Source organism: Cyclospora cayetanensis, unplaced genomic scaffold, assembly GCF_002999335.1.
Source record: "Cyclospora cayetanensis isolate NF1_C8 unplaced genomic scaffold, CcayRef3 CcayRef3_contig_65, whole genome shotgun sequence".
Lineage (NCBI taxonomy): Eukaryota > Apicomplexa > Conoidasida > Eucoccidiorida > Eimeriidae > Cyclospora > Cyclospora cayetanensis.
In genome coordinates, this window is record NW_020312646.1 from 127,976 (window position 1) to 143,923 (window position 15,948).

At 56.8% G+C, this 15,948-nt stretch overlaps 2 protein-coding genes across 2 annotated transcripts; both read left to right on the forward strand.

Moving 5' to 3' along the window:
- Positions 1 to 795: 795 nt before the first annotated feature.
- On the forward strand, positions 796 to 5,411 carry LOC34623882. Its single transcript, XM_026335311.1, has 5 exons — positions 796 to 860; positions 942 to 1,055; positions 3,215 to 3,293; positions 3,776 to 4,984; positions 5,226 to 5,411. The coding sequence occupies exons 1-5, from the start codon at positions 796 to 798 to the stop codon at positions 5,409 to 5,411; spliced, it is 1,653 nt and encodes a 550-aa protein (XP_026191096.1).
- A 2,436-nt stretch (positions 5,412 to 7,847) lies between these two features.
- LOC34623948 lies at positions 7,848 to 15,538 on the forward strand. Its single transcript, XM_026335313.1, has 10 exons — positions 7,848 to 8,292; positions 8,509 to 9,821; positions 10,318 to 11,236; positions 11,525 to 11,763; positions 12,234 to 12,301; positions 12,589 to 13,885; positions 14,244 to 14,246; positions 14,335 to 14,420; positions 14,605 to 15,018; positions 15,355 to 15,538. The coding sequence occupies exons 1-10, from the start codon at positions 7,848 to 7,850 to the stop codon at positions 15,536 to 15,538; spliced, it is 4,968 nt and encodes a 1,655-aa protein (XP_026191098.1).
- The last annotated feature ends 410 nt before the right edge of the window (positions 15,539 to 15,948 follow it).

Genomic DNA, 15,948 nt, shown 5'->3' on the forward strand with positions numbered 1-15,948 from the left:
CGCATATTTACACGCCTACGTAGATACACACATACACATACACATACATACACACATACACACGAACACACACACACGCGTACCTCCATACATACGTATGCATGCATACACGCATCCATCCACTCACAGACACCTACACGATGATGACGCCGCTTGGCGTGTTGGGGCCGCTGGCGTGCTGTTATAACCCGTTGCCGCTGAAGCAAGCTCGCAGCCCACTGTCTATAGCCTCGAGAGGACTCCTCCACGCCCTCTCTAGGAGGCATCTTCTCTCGATCTCTGGACCTGATGCTGCACCGTAAGTAACACATTCGACGCCAAACGCGTAGCACAGCCACATGCCAGCGGCGGTTAGCCGGGTGCTCCTAATGGCCAAGAGCCCGCTGCAGTTCCTCGCTGGCGCATGTCTGAAAGGCACAGAAAGCCACATTGGGGTGTCTCTGCATCATGCCTTTCTGCCTGCCTGCCTGCATCACTACCGTATAAATGTCTTTCGAGCGCACACAGGAGACATCGTGGTGTGAGTGTGTGTGTCTGGCCGTGCCTCCCTCCTCCCCTTTCCTTGCGCGCCGAGCTGAACGGAGGTTCTTTCTTCTTATTTCGCGCCGATGCGCTGCCATAGGCCTTGCCGGATATGCGGGGGCACCCTGTTCACCGCATCCATGTGTGCGGTGAAACACACTTACCCACCTCCAACGGTCCTAAGCGTCGGCTCTTCAGCGAACCGCTACCTCCCCTTCTCTGTGTGTCGGAGGCTGTCGCAGGCTGCTTCAAAACTTGGTAACCCAAGACATGATGCACTTTGCGCCTCAGTTAGGGGCTGAAGCAGCCGCCGCTCTGGAGCCTTCTGGCCCTGTCACGCGTTTACAGGTCACCAGCAGAGGACACCCCCTCGAGCAGCAGCCGTTTTCGCTGCCTCCTCCTTCCTTCGCCCTTGGCAGCAACACCTGCAACAGCCGCATACAGCGGCTCCGCCTCTGGTGCCGTCCTGCGATTGCAACAGCCTTTTTAAACTCCAAAGGCCGAGTGCTAGCCGATGCGCTTATGCTGTGGAGGTAGGCGGCCTCCCCACCAAGCGCCTTGGGCCGCACACGCTGGCGTAGACCCTTTTCGATGCTGCTCATGCTGATGCTATTTTGCTGTTGCTCATGTTTCTGCTCTTGCTCATGCCGTTGCGCATGTTTCTGCTCTTGCTCATGCCGTTGCTCATGTTTCTGTTCTTGCTCATGCTGTTGCTCATGCTCCTGTTCATGCCGTTGCTCATGTTTCTGCTCCTGTTCATGCTGCTGCTCATGTTGCCGCTCTTATTCGTGCTGTTGCTCATGTTTCTGTTCATGTTCATGCTCTTGCTCATGCTCCTGTTCATGCTGTTGCTCATGTTGCCGCTCCTGTTCATGCTGTTGCTCATGTTTCTGTTCATGCTGCTGCTCATGTTCCTGCTCCTGTTCATGCTGCTGCGCATGTTTCTGCTCTTGCTCATGCCGTTGCTCATGTTTCTGTTCATGTTCGTGCTGTTGCGCATGTTTCTGCTCCTGTTCATGCTGCTGCGCATGTTTCTGCTCCTGTTCATGCCGCTGCGCATGTTTCTGCTCTTGCTCATGCTGTTGCTCATGTTTCTGCTCCTGTTCATGCTGCTGCGCATGTTTCTGCTCCTGTTCATGCTGTTGCTCATGTTTCTGTTCATGCTGTTGCTCATGCTTCTGCTCCTGTTCATGCCGCTGCGCATGTTTCTGCTCTTGTTCGTGCTGTTGCTCATGTTTCTGTTCATGTTCATGCTCTTGCTCATGCTCCTGTTCATGCCGTTGCTCATGTTGCCGCTCCTGTTCATGCTGCTGCTCATGTTGCCGCTCTTGTTCGTGCTGCTGCTCATGTTTCTGCTCCTGTTCATGCTGCTGCTCATGTTCCTGCTCCTGTTCGTGCTGTTGCTCATGCTCCTGTTCATGCCGTTGCTCATGTTTCTGCTCCTGTTCATGCTGCTGCGCATGTTTCTGCTCATGCCTTTGCTCATGTTTCTGTTCATGTTCATGCTGTTGCTCATGTTTCTGCTCCTGTTCATGCTGCTGCGCATGTTTCTGCTCATGCTGTTGCTCATGTTTCTGCTCTTGTTCATGCTATTGCTCACTTTTCTGCTCTTGTTCATGCTGCTGCTCATGTTTCTGCTCCTGTTCATGCTGCTGCTCATGTTGCCGCTCTTGTTCATGCCGTTGCTCATGTTTCTGCTCCTGTTCTTGCTGTTGCTCATGTTGCCGCTCTTGTTCGTGCTGCTGCTCATGTTTCTGCTCCTGTTCATGCCGTTGCGCATGTTTCTGCTCCTGTTCGTGCTGTTGCTCATGTTTCTGTTCCTGTTCATGCTGTTGCTCATGCTCCTGTTCATGCCGTTGCTCATGTTGCCGCTCCTGTTCGTGCTGTTGCTCATGTTTCTGCTCCTGTTCATGCTGCTGCTCATGTTTCTGCTCTTGCTCATGCTGCTGCTCATGTTTCTGCTCCTGCTCATGCTGCTGCTCATGTTGCCGCTCTTGTTCATGCTGTTGCTCATGTTTCTGCTCCTGTTCTTGCTGTTGCTCATGTTTCTGTTCATGCTGCTGCTCATGTTTCTGTTCATGCTGCTGCTCATGTTTCTGTTCGTGCTGTTGCTCATGTTTCTGTTCATGCTGTTGCTCATGTTTCTGCTCCTGTTCATGCTGCTGCGCATGTTTCTGCTCTTGCTCATGCTGTTGCTCATGTTTCTGTTCATGTTCATGGTGTTGCTCATGCTCCTGTTCATGCCGTTGCTCATGTTTCTGCTCCTGTTCATGCTGCTGCTCATGTTGCCGCTCTTGTTCGTGCTGTTGCTCATGTTTCTGTTCATGTTCATGCTGTTGCTCATGCTCCTGTTCATGCTGTTGCTCATGTTGCCGCTCCTGTTCATGCTGCTGCGCATGTTTCTGCTCCTGTTCATGCTGCTGCTCATGTTGCCGCTCTTGTTCGTGCTGCTGCTCATGTTTCTGTTCCTGTTCATGCTGTTGCTCATGCTCCTGTTCATGCTGTTGCTCATGTTGCCGCTCCTGTTCGTGCTGTTGCTCATGTTTCTGCTCCTGTTCATGCTGCTGCTCATGTTGCCGCTCTTGTTCATGCCGTTGCTCATGTTTCTGCTCCTGTTCTTGCTGTTGCTCATGTTTCTGCTACTGCTGCGGTTGCTGCACTTGGTGTGTCTGTGTGCTCAACACATTTGCAGGGATCAACTAAATGGTTTTCCGCGTTTTTTACTGGATGTTGAAGCCTCTCTTTCTGAGCGGCTCCTCGCCTACCTGGAGGTGGAAATGCCGCATCGCAAGACCCCCCTGCTTCTCACACAAACACATCCACATACATACATCCACACACACACACACATATATATATATATATATACATATATATATATATACATATATATATATACACGAACATACACACACATACACGAACATACACACACAACCATATATATAAATATATATATATATATACATCCACGCACGTATTCCTCTCGAGCACCTGTCCAGGCTCTTGGAACTTGCTTGTCCAGTCCCGCGTGGCAAATCCCCCTTAAGGGGCCTCTCTCGTCTCTCTTTAGCACCCTGATGAGGCGTGTTCTACAGGTCGCTGCGCCGCAGAGCCTCTTTCTCCTCCGTGCTTTTTCGCGGTTCTGTGCAGCAGCACGTCCCTATGCGCAGGCCTGCCTGCCTGCATACAAGCCTGCCTGCCTGCATACAAGCCTGCCTGCCTGCATGCATATGTGTCTGTGTTTGCGCAGCGCCATGCCGTCTCCGCGAAGGTATCTGTGTGTGCGGAAGCATCCCTCTCGGCCCTTCAGCTTCTGCCTGATCCGCGGAGCGCCTTGACACTGCACAGAGAGAACTCCGGGGGGGGGCCGCTGCGGGATGGGCCCCCAAAGTGTCGCGTTAGCCAAGCGTTGGACTTTGTGATGAGGCAAACTGCAGGCGCTGCGCCTGTGTTTCGCTATGTCGAAGACTCGGGAGTCACCGCGGGGGCAGATGCGGCTGCACTTGAACAGGGAGAGTGTGCAGCGGCGAAGGCGGGGGCAGCAGGAGCAGCAGGCAGTGATGCTGACCGGACACCCCCTTGGACGGAGGGCCTCGTTGCAGCGGATCCCCGCACGTGGCGTCTTGGCTACAGAGTGTACTTAGAGGCGGCTGCGTTGAGCGAGGAGGGGCCCTCCGTTGTGCCTCTACCGGTGCAGCAGAGGGGCCCTGCAGGGGCTGGACAGGCGAGGGCCCAGACAACTGCAGCAGGGGAAGGCGACGCTTTGGAGACACCATCAGAGGCGGCTTCAGAAACACCACCAGAGGCGGCTTCAGAAACACCACCAGAGGCGGCTTCAGAAACGGCTCAGGACAGCCGGAGGGACGCCTACGAAGTGTTTCGACACCTCGCTGGGGTCTGTGAGGGGCCGAAGGAGGTTGGCGTTGGCGACCTTCTACCGCTGTATGTGAATATGGACTGGCTGCATGCGCTGTGCGCTCACAATAAGGGTTGCTTTGTCGGCCAGGAAGTGCTGACGCGCGCGTTGCACGAGCTGTCCAACAGACGTCGTGTGGCGCTGCTCCTGCGGGGGCCCCGCTGGCCTCAGGCGGTGCCTGAGATGGCTCCTGTTTGCACCGCAACGCAGTCAGGAGAGGCTTCCCTACCTTCTCTAGAAAAGTGGGTGCCCTCCAGAGTGATTGCGTGGTGGGCTGGAGCCCTCGAAGCCGCGGTGAGGAGGGCCTACGAAGGGATGGCGAGGGGGGAACCAGAGGCGGCGTATCCGGAGGTAGGGGGCCCCCCAGCCGCGAACGATGTGGTTCCGGGGGCTGGTGTGTATCGACGCGTGGCAGGGGCCTCTGTAGGGAAGCATGCGCAGTGGCGCGAGGTAGGAGTCGTCTTGGCCTTCAAGGAGGATATCGGCGCTGGCATTTGCCTCCTTAGGTCTCGTCCCGGTGACTGTGTGCTCAAGACTCCGGAGGTGTGCGGCTCTCCTAGTTTCGGATGGGCGCTAGCAGAAGGGGAGGCGGGGGGGTTGTTTGAAAGCCTTCCAAGTTAGTGGCGGCAAAAGGCGAAAAAGATCGCCGGGTCTTTTGGGGGCCCGCCATGGGCGCGTGCTCAAGTCCGTTGTAGCGGGGGGGCCCCCTTTTTTGAGGCTTTCTTTGATCGTCGCTGCTACTCTGTGCCCGTCCTCTGGGGTGCTGCTCTGTGCTCGCTTGCAGGACCTCGCGCGGTTCGCTGCAGGCCTCGCAGGGAGTTCTGTGCGCATCTCCGCCAAAATGATGCCCGCGGGGGGCCCCGAGGGGCCCTTCGAGCCAAAGGGTCAGGACGGCGGGTTCATGGTTGTGCCCCCGCCGTACGTTATCGACGAGCTTGTGCGCCCCCCGCAGACACCAGGAGCACGTTAGGATTTCTAGGCAGTCAAGGGGGGCACTTGCTGCTGATTTCGCGATAGAGGGGAGGGAGGAGGCGTAGAAAAAGGCCTCTTCTGCGAGGCGCATCAATAAGGCGCAGACCGGCAGCAAAATAGTCGGTGCACGTGCCGCCCTTTGGCGCGGGGCGAGGAGGGAGGTAGCGAAGTCCTTAAAAATCTTCAAAGGAAGGGGGGACTCGGAATGACGAGGCGCGCGTTTTTATGGGAAGCAGCTATATAAAGGCTGGAAGGCTTTTCCGCCAGCAGCACCCCTGACACTCGGGGTAGATAGATATAGGTAGGTAGGTGGAGGAAGCTTAGGGTCTGCTGGCCCCTTGTTCAGAGAGAAAGGGCCTTTGGGGGTCGTTTCACGCGGGAACCCCGCAAAGCTGGGGTGCCTCTGTATATGCTGGTGGGTGGAAACAGTGGGGCCCTATTCGCCTATCATTCGGCTCAAAAAGGGCAAGGCCTCACTACCAGGCGGGCGGCCCTCTATCCATTCGGGCTGTATTTTTTTGTCGTTAAATTCCTGCCAAGCTTCACTGTGGTTTCGGGGGTGCTTTTTCGTGGGATCCACCCCGCTGTATCTTTCGCTATATCTTTGCCATAACAAAAAATCATTTGGCTTAACGCTTATGCGGTAACTGCAGTGGCTCCTGCTGCTACTAGTGGCGGCCTGTTGTATTTGTACTCACTTCCTTGGAGTGCCGTCTTGGCGGTCCCTCCCTCTGAGTTGTGCAGTGCCCTCTGAGAGATGGCTGCTGTTGCTGTAATGCTTTACTGGGGAAGGGGGGAAACATACACAGAACGGCATTCGGAAGAACATACTCGGAAAGGCAGCAGCCAGGTGTCAGATCTTCTAGTCGCTGTCTGTCTCAACAGCACTCATATTAAGGCCTCTAATTACACCGGTAGCAACGAGGAGCAGCCACAGTGTTGGGGGGCGCTGCTATGCCTGTCTCGGCTCTAAAACACTGCTGTCGCTAGTCTCTGTGAAGGGGGAAGGGAAAGGCGGTAGCGGGGGAAGAAGGGGGCTTTCCTGCTCCCTTTACCGCGCCGATTAGAGGCCGCCATTATATCTAAAAAAGGCCCCGAGCAGCTGCTGCCTGCCCGCTGTGTGCTGCTCGAGACAGACAGCTCCAGACAGCACACACTAGGCTGGAGCCGTTTGCGAGTGTGCTGCCTCCAGTAGCATCGCCAGGAAAAGGTTTGCCCATGGCTCCGAGGTCAGTAGGGGGAACCCTGGCCTTCGCGGCAGCAGCAGACGCAGCGATGCGGTACCGCTGCAGCAGGCAGCACAGCTCGGCAAGCCGCCACTTGCGAGCGGTCAAAGAGGTAAGGCCCTCAATGTCTCCGCCGCTCTCTTTTCTTCGGGGTAGAGCGCTGAGGCTGCGGAGCCCCCGTGTGCAGCGGCGAGGCACCTGGGGTGCAGTGCGGGGGACTAACTACTAGGGACGCTGCGACGCGATACACTGGAATCTGCTAATGCGATACACTGGAATCTACGATGCGATACACTGGAATCTGCTAATGCGATACACTGGATCCCAGGGGGCCAGGTCAATCAACGCGTCAGGTGCCAGTAATTCAGGCCGCGTCGCCACTTCGACGGCTTTCGCTGGCGCTCCTTGAGGAGTTCGAACTGCCAGCGCATCGATCGCGTGTAGCAACACCGGCTCCTCCTCCTGGGCCGTATGTACACTCCGCGAAAGAGGGGTCGGCAGCATCTGAGGAGCGCGAAAATCAAAACTAGCGCGTTTTTTCCCTTGGGGTCGAGAGAAACGCTAGCTGGGGTACCCTTGGGCTCAAGGAGGGGCCCCTAGGCAAGGGGCCCCTAGAGCCATTTTCGGGAAGAACCGGAAGGTATGCGCTTACCACGGCCCCTCGATCCATCCACGAGAATCCGACGACTCATCGCTTTTCAAAAGTATTTCTCAGGAATGTGTGTGTATTTGTACGCGCAGCCATGTTTCTTTAGGATCGCGAGAACCGTCCAGAGATCGAGGCGGCGACACTGCCGAACTGGCAGCTTCTCCGGCTTGCCAGTGGGAAGGTCTAACCTCCCGTGTCGCATGTCTCTAGGGAAACTTTTCCTGCCACTTGACCAGTCCAACAACGTCTCCTGGAGCACACACTTCCTTGCTGCGGGAGAACAACAGCTGCTGCAAGCACCTCCATCCCCTACTTAGCTTCCGTTCTGCCCCCGCTTCTTGTCAGAGCAGGCGCCTTCGACCAGAGCAGCGACTCAGCCGATTTTGAGTGCAAGGCTGTCCTCGAGGGCCCCTGTGGCACCCCCTTACTTCCACAGAGCGCCATTCGAACGGGAAACACAGCTTCTCGCGAAGGCTTCAAGACGCCTATGCGGTGCATTTGTGGAGCCAAAGGTCTCTAGCCGGAAGACGCGTTCGCGGAGAGGACCTCCCTTGCGGCAATGGCTCATAAAAAGGGCCTAACCCCCGCCGTCCCTCCCCTCCACGCGAGGTGTGACGAGGCAAGCGACACCTCCGAGAAGCTGCCTCAGCAGCAGCTCAAGGATACGCCAATCGAGGCTTGGCTGTCGTGTGGCACCTCCTTCGACCCCTTATCGGCGCTGCAGCACTTGGGGGTTTCGGAGGAGCAGCTGCAGCAGCTGCTCAAGCAGCAGCAGCAGCCGCAAGGCTCTCGTTTGATGCAGGAGTATGAGGCAGAAAGAGAGGCCAAGAGCGAGCTGGCTCGCGCAGAAGAGGCGCTCGTGTCTGGAGAGATTTGTCTCGAACGCGATGAAAGGGAGCACCGCCAGCAGCTCAAGCTGCATAAGCAGCAGCAGCACAGGAAGAAGCAGCAGCAGGAGGAAAGGGAGAAAGAGTTTTTGCGCCTCCCTGTCTATAGCGAGCGACGCAGGAAGCAGCACGAGGAGATGCAGCAGCAGCAGGAGCCTCACTCTTCCGCACGGCAGCCCCTAAGCCGCACGCCTAGCAGCAGCTCCGATGAAAGCGTCATCGTTATAGAGCCTCCCGCTTTACCAGACGCGGATAGGAGCAGCAGAAGCAGCAGAAGCAGCAAAAGCAGCCCTCGCAGGGGGCCGCTATCTGCGGAGGCGTTCCTGATGTCAGCTTCAGATATCCCCCCGGAAATGCTGCGTATTCTTGAAGAAGACGCAGAAAAGCGGGAGACGATTTGGAATACGATCCAGCCTAAGGCAGGAGGCGGTGCTGCGGCTACAGAGGGGCCCCTAAGGGCCCCTAGCCGCAGAGCCAAGAAAACAACAGTGTCTACGGGCAAACCGACCCAGCAGGCTTTTTTTGACAGCAGCGCTACGAGCAGCAGCAGCGCTACGAGCAGCAGCCTGGGAGCAACTGCTTTCCCAATAGAGCGGCATCGGCGGCATCGAGGAAAAAAGCCTCTGGGAAGAGCAGGGGACCCCCGAGTTGCCGAGGCTGTCGGTACAGCGGAGGCAGCACCTCAGGGAGGCGCCTTCTCCGTGTACTTGGAGGGGATGGAGAAGCCGCTGCGTTTTGCTGCCTCTGAAGTGCCTCGGCGTGCAGTCGATGCTGCGGCTGGGAGCAATAAGAGCATTGGCAGCAGCGACATGAGCAGCATTAGCAGTAGCAGCAGCATTAGCAGCAGTGAGGAAGAAGAGCGAGTTGCACGGGAGGAGCGATGGATGCAGCGGGCACAGCACGAGGAGCTGCTGTTGTTGCAGCAGCAAGATCGTTTCCTCATGCTCTGCAGGCAGAAGCCGCAGGAGGTAGCGCTGTGGATACAGTTGGTAGCCTTGCAGGAGCAGATGTTGCAGCAGCAGCAGCCGTTGCTTCTCTCGCCGCTGACAGCAGAGCAGCTGCCGCTGCGGCAGCAGGAAATTCTGGATGTAGCGTGTGGGGGGGGTCAAGGCGGCGTGGCTGCGGCAGCTCTGCCAGAGTTGTTGACGCTGCGACGACTGCTGCTGCTGCAGCAAACGTCGGTGCCTTTGAATGCTCCTCCCTGGCTTAGAACGGCAGCCCTTATAGGACGAGCGAATGCCTCTCTCGATCTCACGGGCAGCCGCCACGGAAACAGCTGTACGTACACCGCAACGGCGCTGGCGAGGTGTCTCTGCAGCGCTGCCGCGGGGGCCTCTCAACACACGGAGGCTTCGGCAAGGGTTCTCTTTCGCGAGCTGTTGCAGACGACTGCAGAGAGTCTGGCTGCAGCAGCAGGAGGAGCAGGAGGAGGAGCAGGAGGAGCAGCAGCAGGAGGAGGAGCAGCAGGAGGAGCAGACACGCTGTGCAAGAACGACGACTTTCGCACATGTTTCGCGTTGTTTCAGGAGGTCGTCTTTGGATTTATGCTGCCTCTTGAAGTGCGCAGAGGCCGCATGCCAGTTGCCGCAGCGACGATCCAGGGTATCGTACAGCTGGCTCTGCTGCATACACAGCAACAGCAGCAGCAGCAAATAGTACAGCAGCAAATAGGAGAGCAGCAGCAGCAAATAGGACGGCAGCAGGAGGGGGGGAGGGGGTGCATGGCTGAAGATACGCCCCCTTTGTTGGGGTTGGTGAAGGTATGCAGAAAAGAAAGAGGGGGAGCTTTAATGAGGTTCATCGTGGTGGGGTGCTGCGGTTTAGCCAGGCATTGGAGGGCTTCGAATTCTGCTGCTGGTCGCTTTGCGACGGAGAGTTGAGCCTTTGGGGATATATGCAGAGCAGAGAGCGTCTTGTTGGAAGAGGGATTCTGCCAAGCTGTCTCTGATGTTCATCGTGCAGCGAATTTGGACGGAGTCGAGTGGAGAGGCGTTTGGTCGACGAGTCGGTGAGGTGGGGGCGCATCGTCAGAAGCACCTGCTGCAGGTGTCGGACAGCGCGCCTGCTGCGGTGTATCGACAGCTGTGTGAAGCAACGGATGCCATTATCCTGTCGCTCCAGAATGCGCAAAAGGCCATAGAGCGGCAGGTGCTGTCGGAAGGAGAGGCCGCTGGCGCTGACAGCTTGTTCGAGCGCCAAAGTAGCAGCAGCAGCGGGTGTAGATCCCTTGTTGGTGCGGGGTTTGCTGCATACTCGGCTGCTGATTTTGGCCTTTCTGCCTTGTCGTGGAGGAGCCGCGTCGTGGGGGAGAGTGCAGTCTCAGGTGCGAAAGCAACAGCCAACGCAGCGGCTGCAGCTGAAGCAGCCGCTGCCGCAGCTGCTGTCGGGAAGGCTGCAGCAGCGGCAGCCACGGCTGCAGCGAAGGATGCGGCGACTGTCGGAGGGGCTGCAGCTGCAGCGAATGCAGCTGCCTCCGCAGCTGCGACTGATCCGTCGTTTGCTGCCATTGAGGGGATGAGGCGCGCTGCAGAGGCGGCAGCAGCAGCGGCACGTCGAGCTGCGAAGTCGGCTGCAGAAGCAAGAGCTGCTGCTGCAGCCGCTGCAGCAGCAGATCTCCGGTTGCCCTCCCCGTACAGCGTCTCTGCGGATAGTCTGCTGCCCTCGCAGCAGTGGGCATTGTTGCATCCTGTCTTGCAAGCCACCGATGCAGTCTTGTCTGCTGCTGGCGCTGGTGTCGCCTGTTGCAGCAGAACCGACGTTGGTAGCAGGAGGGCAAGCAGCAGCCTGGCGTCTGCAGCAAAGGCAGAGGCAGTCTCCGTAGCGGATACGGCATATCGCTTGGTGCTCATGACGCTGGACGCGCTCTGTTCTCCCACGCTGCATCGTTTTCCTTCTAGACACCCACACCTCCAGCGTAGTGACACCGCAGCAGCGCCTGCAGCAGACGCGGCGAGGCTTCGGGCCTTAGTGCTGCAGCTGCAAGCAGCACAAAACGCCGCCAGTAAAGCAGGGAGCAGCAGTAATACTGGCGACAACGAACGCAGCAGTACAAGCAGCAGCAGTACAAGTTGCAGCAGTACAAGTTGCAGCAGTACAAGTTGCAGCAGTACAAGTTGCAGCAGTACAAGTATCAATACAAGTAGCAATACAAGTTGCAATACAAGTAGCAGTACAAGTTGCAATACAAGTAGTAATACAAGTTGCAATACAAGTAGCAGCACTACAAGTTGCAATACAAGTAGCAGCAGTACAAGTTGCAATACAAGTAGCAGCAGTACAAGTTGCAATACAAGTAGCAGCAGTACAAGTTGCAATACAAGCAGTACAAGTTGCAGCAGCAGTGCTGCAGCTGCGTTTTCCTTTTGGTGGCCTCCCCTCTCTCTGCTGCCAGCTGCGGATATTCGATTGCTGGAGCAGCAGACGCGTGCTGCAGCGATCTGGTTTGTATTTCAGAAACAGCTTCGTCGCGCTGTGTTGCAGACGCAGCAGCAGGACGAGATTCAGTCAGCTGAGCGACATTCCCCTGCAGCCTCCGCCATCAAAGAACCGATGACTCCACAAGCCTTAGCGGCTTTGCTTTGCTCACAGGTAAGTGGCTCCTCTTGTGCTTAGCGCTTGGATTTCTAAAAGGCAAATGAGCAGTGTGTGGTGCTTGCCGCCCTTTACTATCGTTTTCTTGGGCACATATAATTCCTATTAGCGGGGGGAGCACCTTGGCAAAAAGGCCTTCTGCCTGCTTGTCTCACTCTGTGTCTCTCTCTCTTTGTCTCTCTCTCTTTGTCTCTCTCTCTCTGTCTCTCTCTCTGTCTCTGTCTCTCTCTCTGTGTCTCTCTGTCTCTCTCTCTCGCTCTGTCTCTGTCTCTCTCTCTCTGTCTCTCTCTCTCTCTGTCTCACTCTGTGTCTCTCTCTCTTTGTCTCTCTCTCTCTCTCTGTCTCTGTCTCTCTCTCTCTCTGTTTCTGCCTCTCTCTCTCTCGCTCTGCCTCTCTCTCTAAATAGCGCCACACACAAGCCAGCAATAGTGCGTTATTTTTGTCTATGATTGTGCTGCTGTTGACAGGCGCTCCTCGTGTTCCCAGATGACAAACTTCTGCTATACTGTTTGCTCTGTTTATGCCCCTCCCCCAAGTGCGCTGCTTACGAGTTGCGTGCATGGGGATTCTATGCAGCGTAGCGCAGCTGCATGTCAGCCTCCCCGAATTCTTTGGCTACTAGCTCTTTGAATTCACGACTTCGCCTTAGCGACTCTAGGGCGAAGAGGAGCTGAATTCGATTCCTTACCCTTCCTTCCTGGCGATAGCTGTCTCTTTGCTACAGACGCATTTGAAGCCCATAGGGATGTAAGAACGCTCTAGAGTGCGCGTCTCTGTTTGCCTGTGTGTCTCTCTCTCTTGTGTCTGTGCTTTCGTTTCTAGAGTCTTTCGGCTGGTGCTGAAGCGCAACGAGGGGCAGCCTGCCTTGTGGCTCACCTTCGCAACCTCCCTCTTTCTGCAGGCTGCTGAAGCGACACGGCAGCGCGCTCGTCTGGCCAGAGACGAGAGTAGTAGCGCCTCTGCTGCTGCTGGCAGCAACAGCAAGGAGAATTCGCCTCAAGCGCAGCTTCTCCAGGGACGGAAAGTCTTGCGAACCTGCTGCACCGCATTTGCTGCCAATGCGTCTCTTGCCGCTTCTTGGGTGTTCCTCGAGCTGACTGCAGCCGCTGCAGCAGCTGCTGCTCGTGGATCTCCGCGCTCGTTTGACTCCCCCTCCCAGAAAAAGATGCACGATGCGCGTGCCTTTCCGTCTGTCCTGCGTTTCGGCTGGCCATGTGCGTGCTGGCTTGGAAGCGACAGCGGCAGCTGCTGCCATCCTGAGGAGCAGCAGCAACACGGAGTTGCGCACCGTCTGCCGTTTGAAGGGTGGGGAATAACATCCGCCGCTTTCCAGGTTGCTCTGTGTTCAGCGAATCGCTCTTTCTCTGAGTCTTTTGATCCCACTGCTCCAGGGGCCTCTTCGCTGCCACACACGGGAGCGCCACAGCCTCAGACGTCTACCTCGAAAGAAGAGAGCGGCAACTTCCTCGAGAGCCTTGCCTTTGAGCGCTCACAAGTGGCGGCTTGCCGAGCTGTGCTGCTGCAGCGCTCTCGCATCGCCGCGTCTGCTGCTGCCGCGAAGGCGAACGTTTTCCCGCTACTCACCTCAGAGCCTTGGGCAAACCTTTTCCTGGCGCTGCTGCTGGAGGCAGCACTCTCGCAGACGTCTCCAGTCCTCGCGATCTGGAACTGTTTCGAGCAGCACAGCGGGCAGGCAGCAGCTGCCGCCACTGCCACGGCTGAAGCGGCAACTGGAGGGAGCGGCGGCTCCTGCTGCCCCTGCTGCTGTGGCTGTTCGGAGTCTGCCTCTCCAACGGATACACCGGAGAAAACGCTTTCACCGATCAGCGACTGCAGCGTCGAACACGCCGGGGGAAGGCTACGCTTCTCTCTGTGCAGCCGCGCTGAAGCGGCACGCTGTGAAGAGTTAGCCTTGTCTTTCGTGCTGGTGCTGCTGCTCGCCCTTAGCCGCACACCTTGCGCTTCTCCTGCGCCTCCAGTGTCTGCTCCCGAAGAATCCAAGGCTCGCGGAGAGGAGAAGGCATCCTTACCTGACGACGCGTCTGTTCTGCTGCACGCCTGTGACGAGATGTTGAAGCGCTTTCCTTCGAACCCTTTCTTCCTGGCGGTGTATTCTCAGGTCTGTGGGGTGGCTGGCTTCCTTCTTACGGCCTGTGTATTTTTGAGGCTTTTCGGCTGCTGCGCCTCTCTGCGCTTCTCCGCTGCTCGCCTGCTGCGCGCTGTCGGAAAGCCTGAGATAACAGCAGCAGACTCTTCGACGCCCTCCTGTGGCTTGTCCACTGTCGCCCTCCCTTCGTGCTTCTGGCGTGCCTGCCCTTTTACACGGAGCTACATTGCGTTCTGCTAGGGGACGTGTGAAACGTGAGAGAGAGACACAGAGAGGGAGAGAGAGACAGTATGCTGTTTCTGCGGACGCTGGTGCGCTATTTGCAGCTCCTCTTGAGACAGGGTCGAGATGGGCGAAAAAGACTCAGGAGGCTGTATAGGGAGCTGCTGCAGACGCCTCAGTGGCAGACAAATTCAACAGCAGCAGCAGGAGCAGCAGGAGGAAGAGGAGGAACGAGGGAGCAGCGCCTGACACCGTGGCCGTCTGCTGCGACGCTCGAAAGCGCATTTCTCTCTGAGTGGCGCATTAATTCCAACGTGTCGCAGAGGTGTAGCCTTGATTTATATGCTGAAATCCGAATTTGTTTAAGCCCATCACAGCCAGCCAGCGTGCCCCGCTGCTTCCGAGCGCGCCTATCCTTTGCTCGGCTCAGGCCCCTTCTTGCCGCCTACTTCTCTCGCGTGCCTTTTTGCTTTCCAAGTCTCTTGCGGCTGTTTGTGCCTGGTTTGCAGGTGGCTGCACAAGTACGCCTCCTTAGCCTCCAGCAGCACTGCCCTTCCTTTCGCGCTGCTGCGACGACTGCCGGGGTCCCCTGATGGAATGCCGTGCGGTGCGGCAGTGCTGCAGCGCGAGCAGCAGCTTTGGGTGTATCTACAGGCGCTGCTCTTGAGCGCGAACGTTCAGAACGCCATGCCCGACGGCGAGGCAGCAGGGGATGCAGCAATGGTAGCTTCCTTGGACGGCACAGGTCTCGCGAGTCTCTGTGAGAGGCTCCTCTGCCAGCCTTCGTGCGCGCAGCATGCGGACTCTAAAAACTTTGACCTTTCTGCCCCTACCCAGCAACGCGAACAAGAAGCTCGAACGCAGGCAAACCAAATGGAGGAGCGCCTCCTGCAGGCGGTTACGCATTGTCCATTCTCAAAGAGGTGAGGTGCCATATATATATGTATGTATATATATATATATATATATGCAGTCTATTTTTTTGATTTCTAGCGAAATTTCACAGAACTCAGCTAGCTGCTCAACCCCTGCATCTCTCCCCTCTCGTGTTCGCTACGACGGGCGGCTTGAGCACCACGGCGCCTCTGGAGCCCAGCCAAGCGTCTTGCTCCTCTGCAAAATATTTTACCGGGTGTAGTGACAGGATCTGCAGCAGGCGGAAAAGAGTTCGAAGGTAGACTTTGCAAGGCCTGCAACAGAGCGCATCTCTCTGCGTTGCCAAGAAGAAGACACCCACGTGTGTGTTTGCGGAATTGCAGGATTTGGCTTTTGCTGCTGCACGTGCTGCATGTGCGAAGGCGCCAAGCGGGGATCGAAGGTTCAAGTATGGCACTGACAGGCGGCTCTGTGGCAGCAGAGGATGCCGTCATCCTTCTACATGATGCGTTGCAAAGAGGCCTGCACTATCATGGCGACCCTCTAGCGGCGTTGGCTGCTCCCTAGGGGCAGCTCGCACCAGGCGGCGCAGCTTCTGTAACGAAGGCAGTATTGGGGAGGGTCTCGCTAGAATGCTGACTGGCAGGATCGGCAGCATTATACCCCCCGTCGTGGGGTGTAGTGTAGTATCAATCAATGGGGTGGAGACATGCGCTACCTACGCAGGATGTCGGGTGCTAGCGATGCACACGACACTCTTTAGATAACCCCTCAGAGGTCACCCTCATGCGGATGCTGGGATTCTGTATTTGTTGTATGCAAAGCCCAAAGCGGCCCTTTTCTGATACGACAAAATCCTTATACGCTGTAGGGGAAGGCGCGCTGCTGCATCTCGCGGGATGCAGGTGTGAGCCGTTTCGCGTGATTTCATGAGCTCCCCATCACCAGCAGCGCACAAGAAGTGTGCATACAGGTTT

What these genes read in the sequence shown, in the direction of transcription:
- LOC34623882 (XM_026335311.1), top strand. Translation starts at nt 796, where the DNA reads ATGCACTTTGCGCCTCAGTTAGGGGCTGAAGCAGCCGCCGCTCTGGAG. An exon ending in GAGCCTTCTGGCCCTGTCAC is followed by an intron (nt 861 to 941) that starts GCGTTTACAGGT and finishes CGCCCTTGGCAG; the next exon opens with CAACACCTGCAACAGCCGCA. An exon ending in GTGTGCTCAAGACTCCGGAG is followed by an intron (nt 4,985 to 5,225) that starts GTGTGCGGCTCT and finishes GCTCGCTTGCAG; the next exon opens with GACCTCGCGCGGTTCGCTGC.
- LOC34623948 (XM_026335313.1), top strand. Translation starts at nt 7,848, where the DNA reads ATGGCTCATAAAAAGGGCCTAACCCCCGCCGTCCCTCCCCTCCACGCG. An exon ending in TGTTTATGCCCCTCCCCCAA is followed by an intron (nt 12,302 to 12,588) that starts GTGCGCTGCTTA and finishes TTTCGTTTCTAG; the next exon opens with AGTCTTTCGGCTGGTGCTGA. An exon ending in CATTGTCCATTCTCAAAGAG is followed by an intron (nt 15,019 to 15,354) that starts GTGAGGTGCCAT and finishes GCGGAATTGCAG; the next exon opens with GATTTGGCTTTTGCTGCTGC.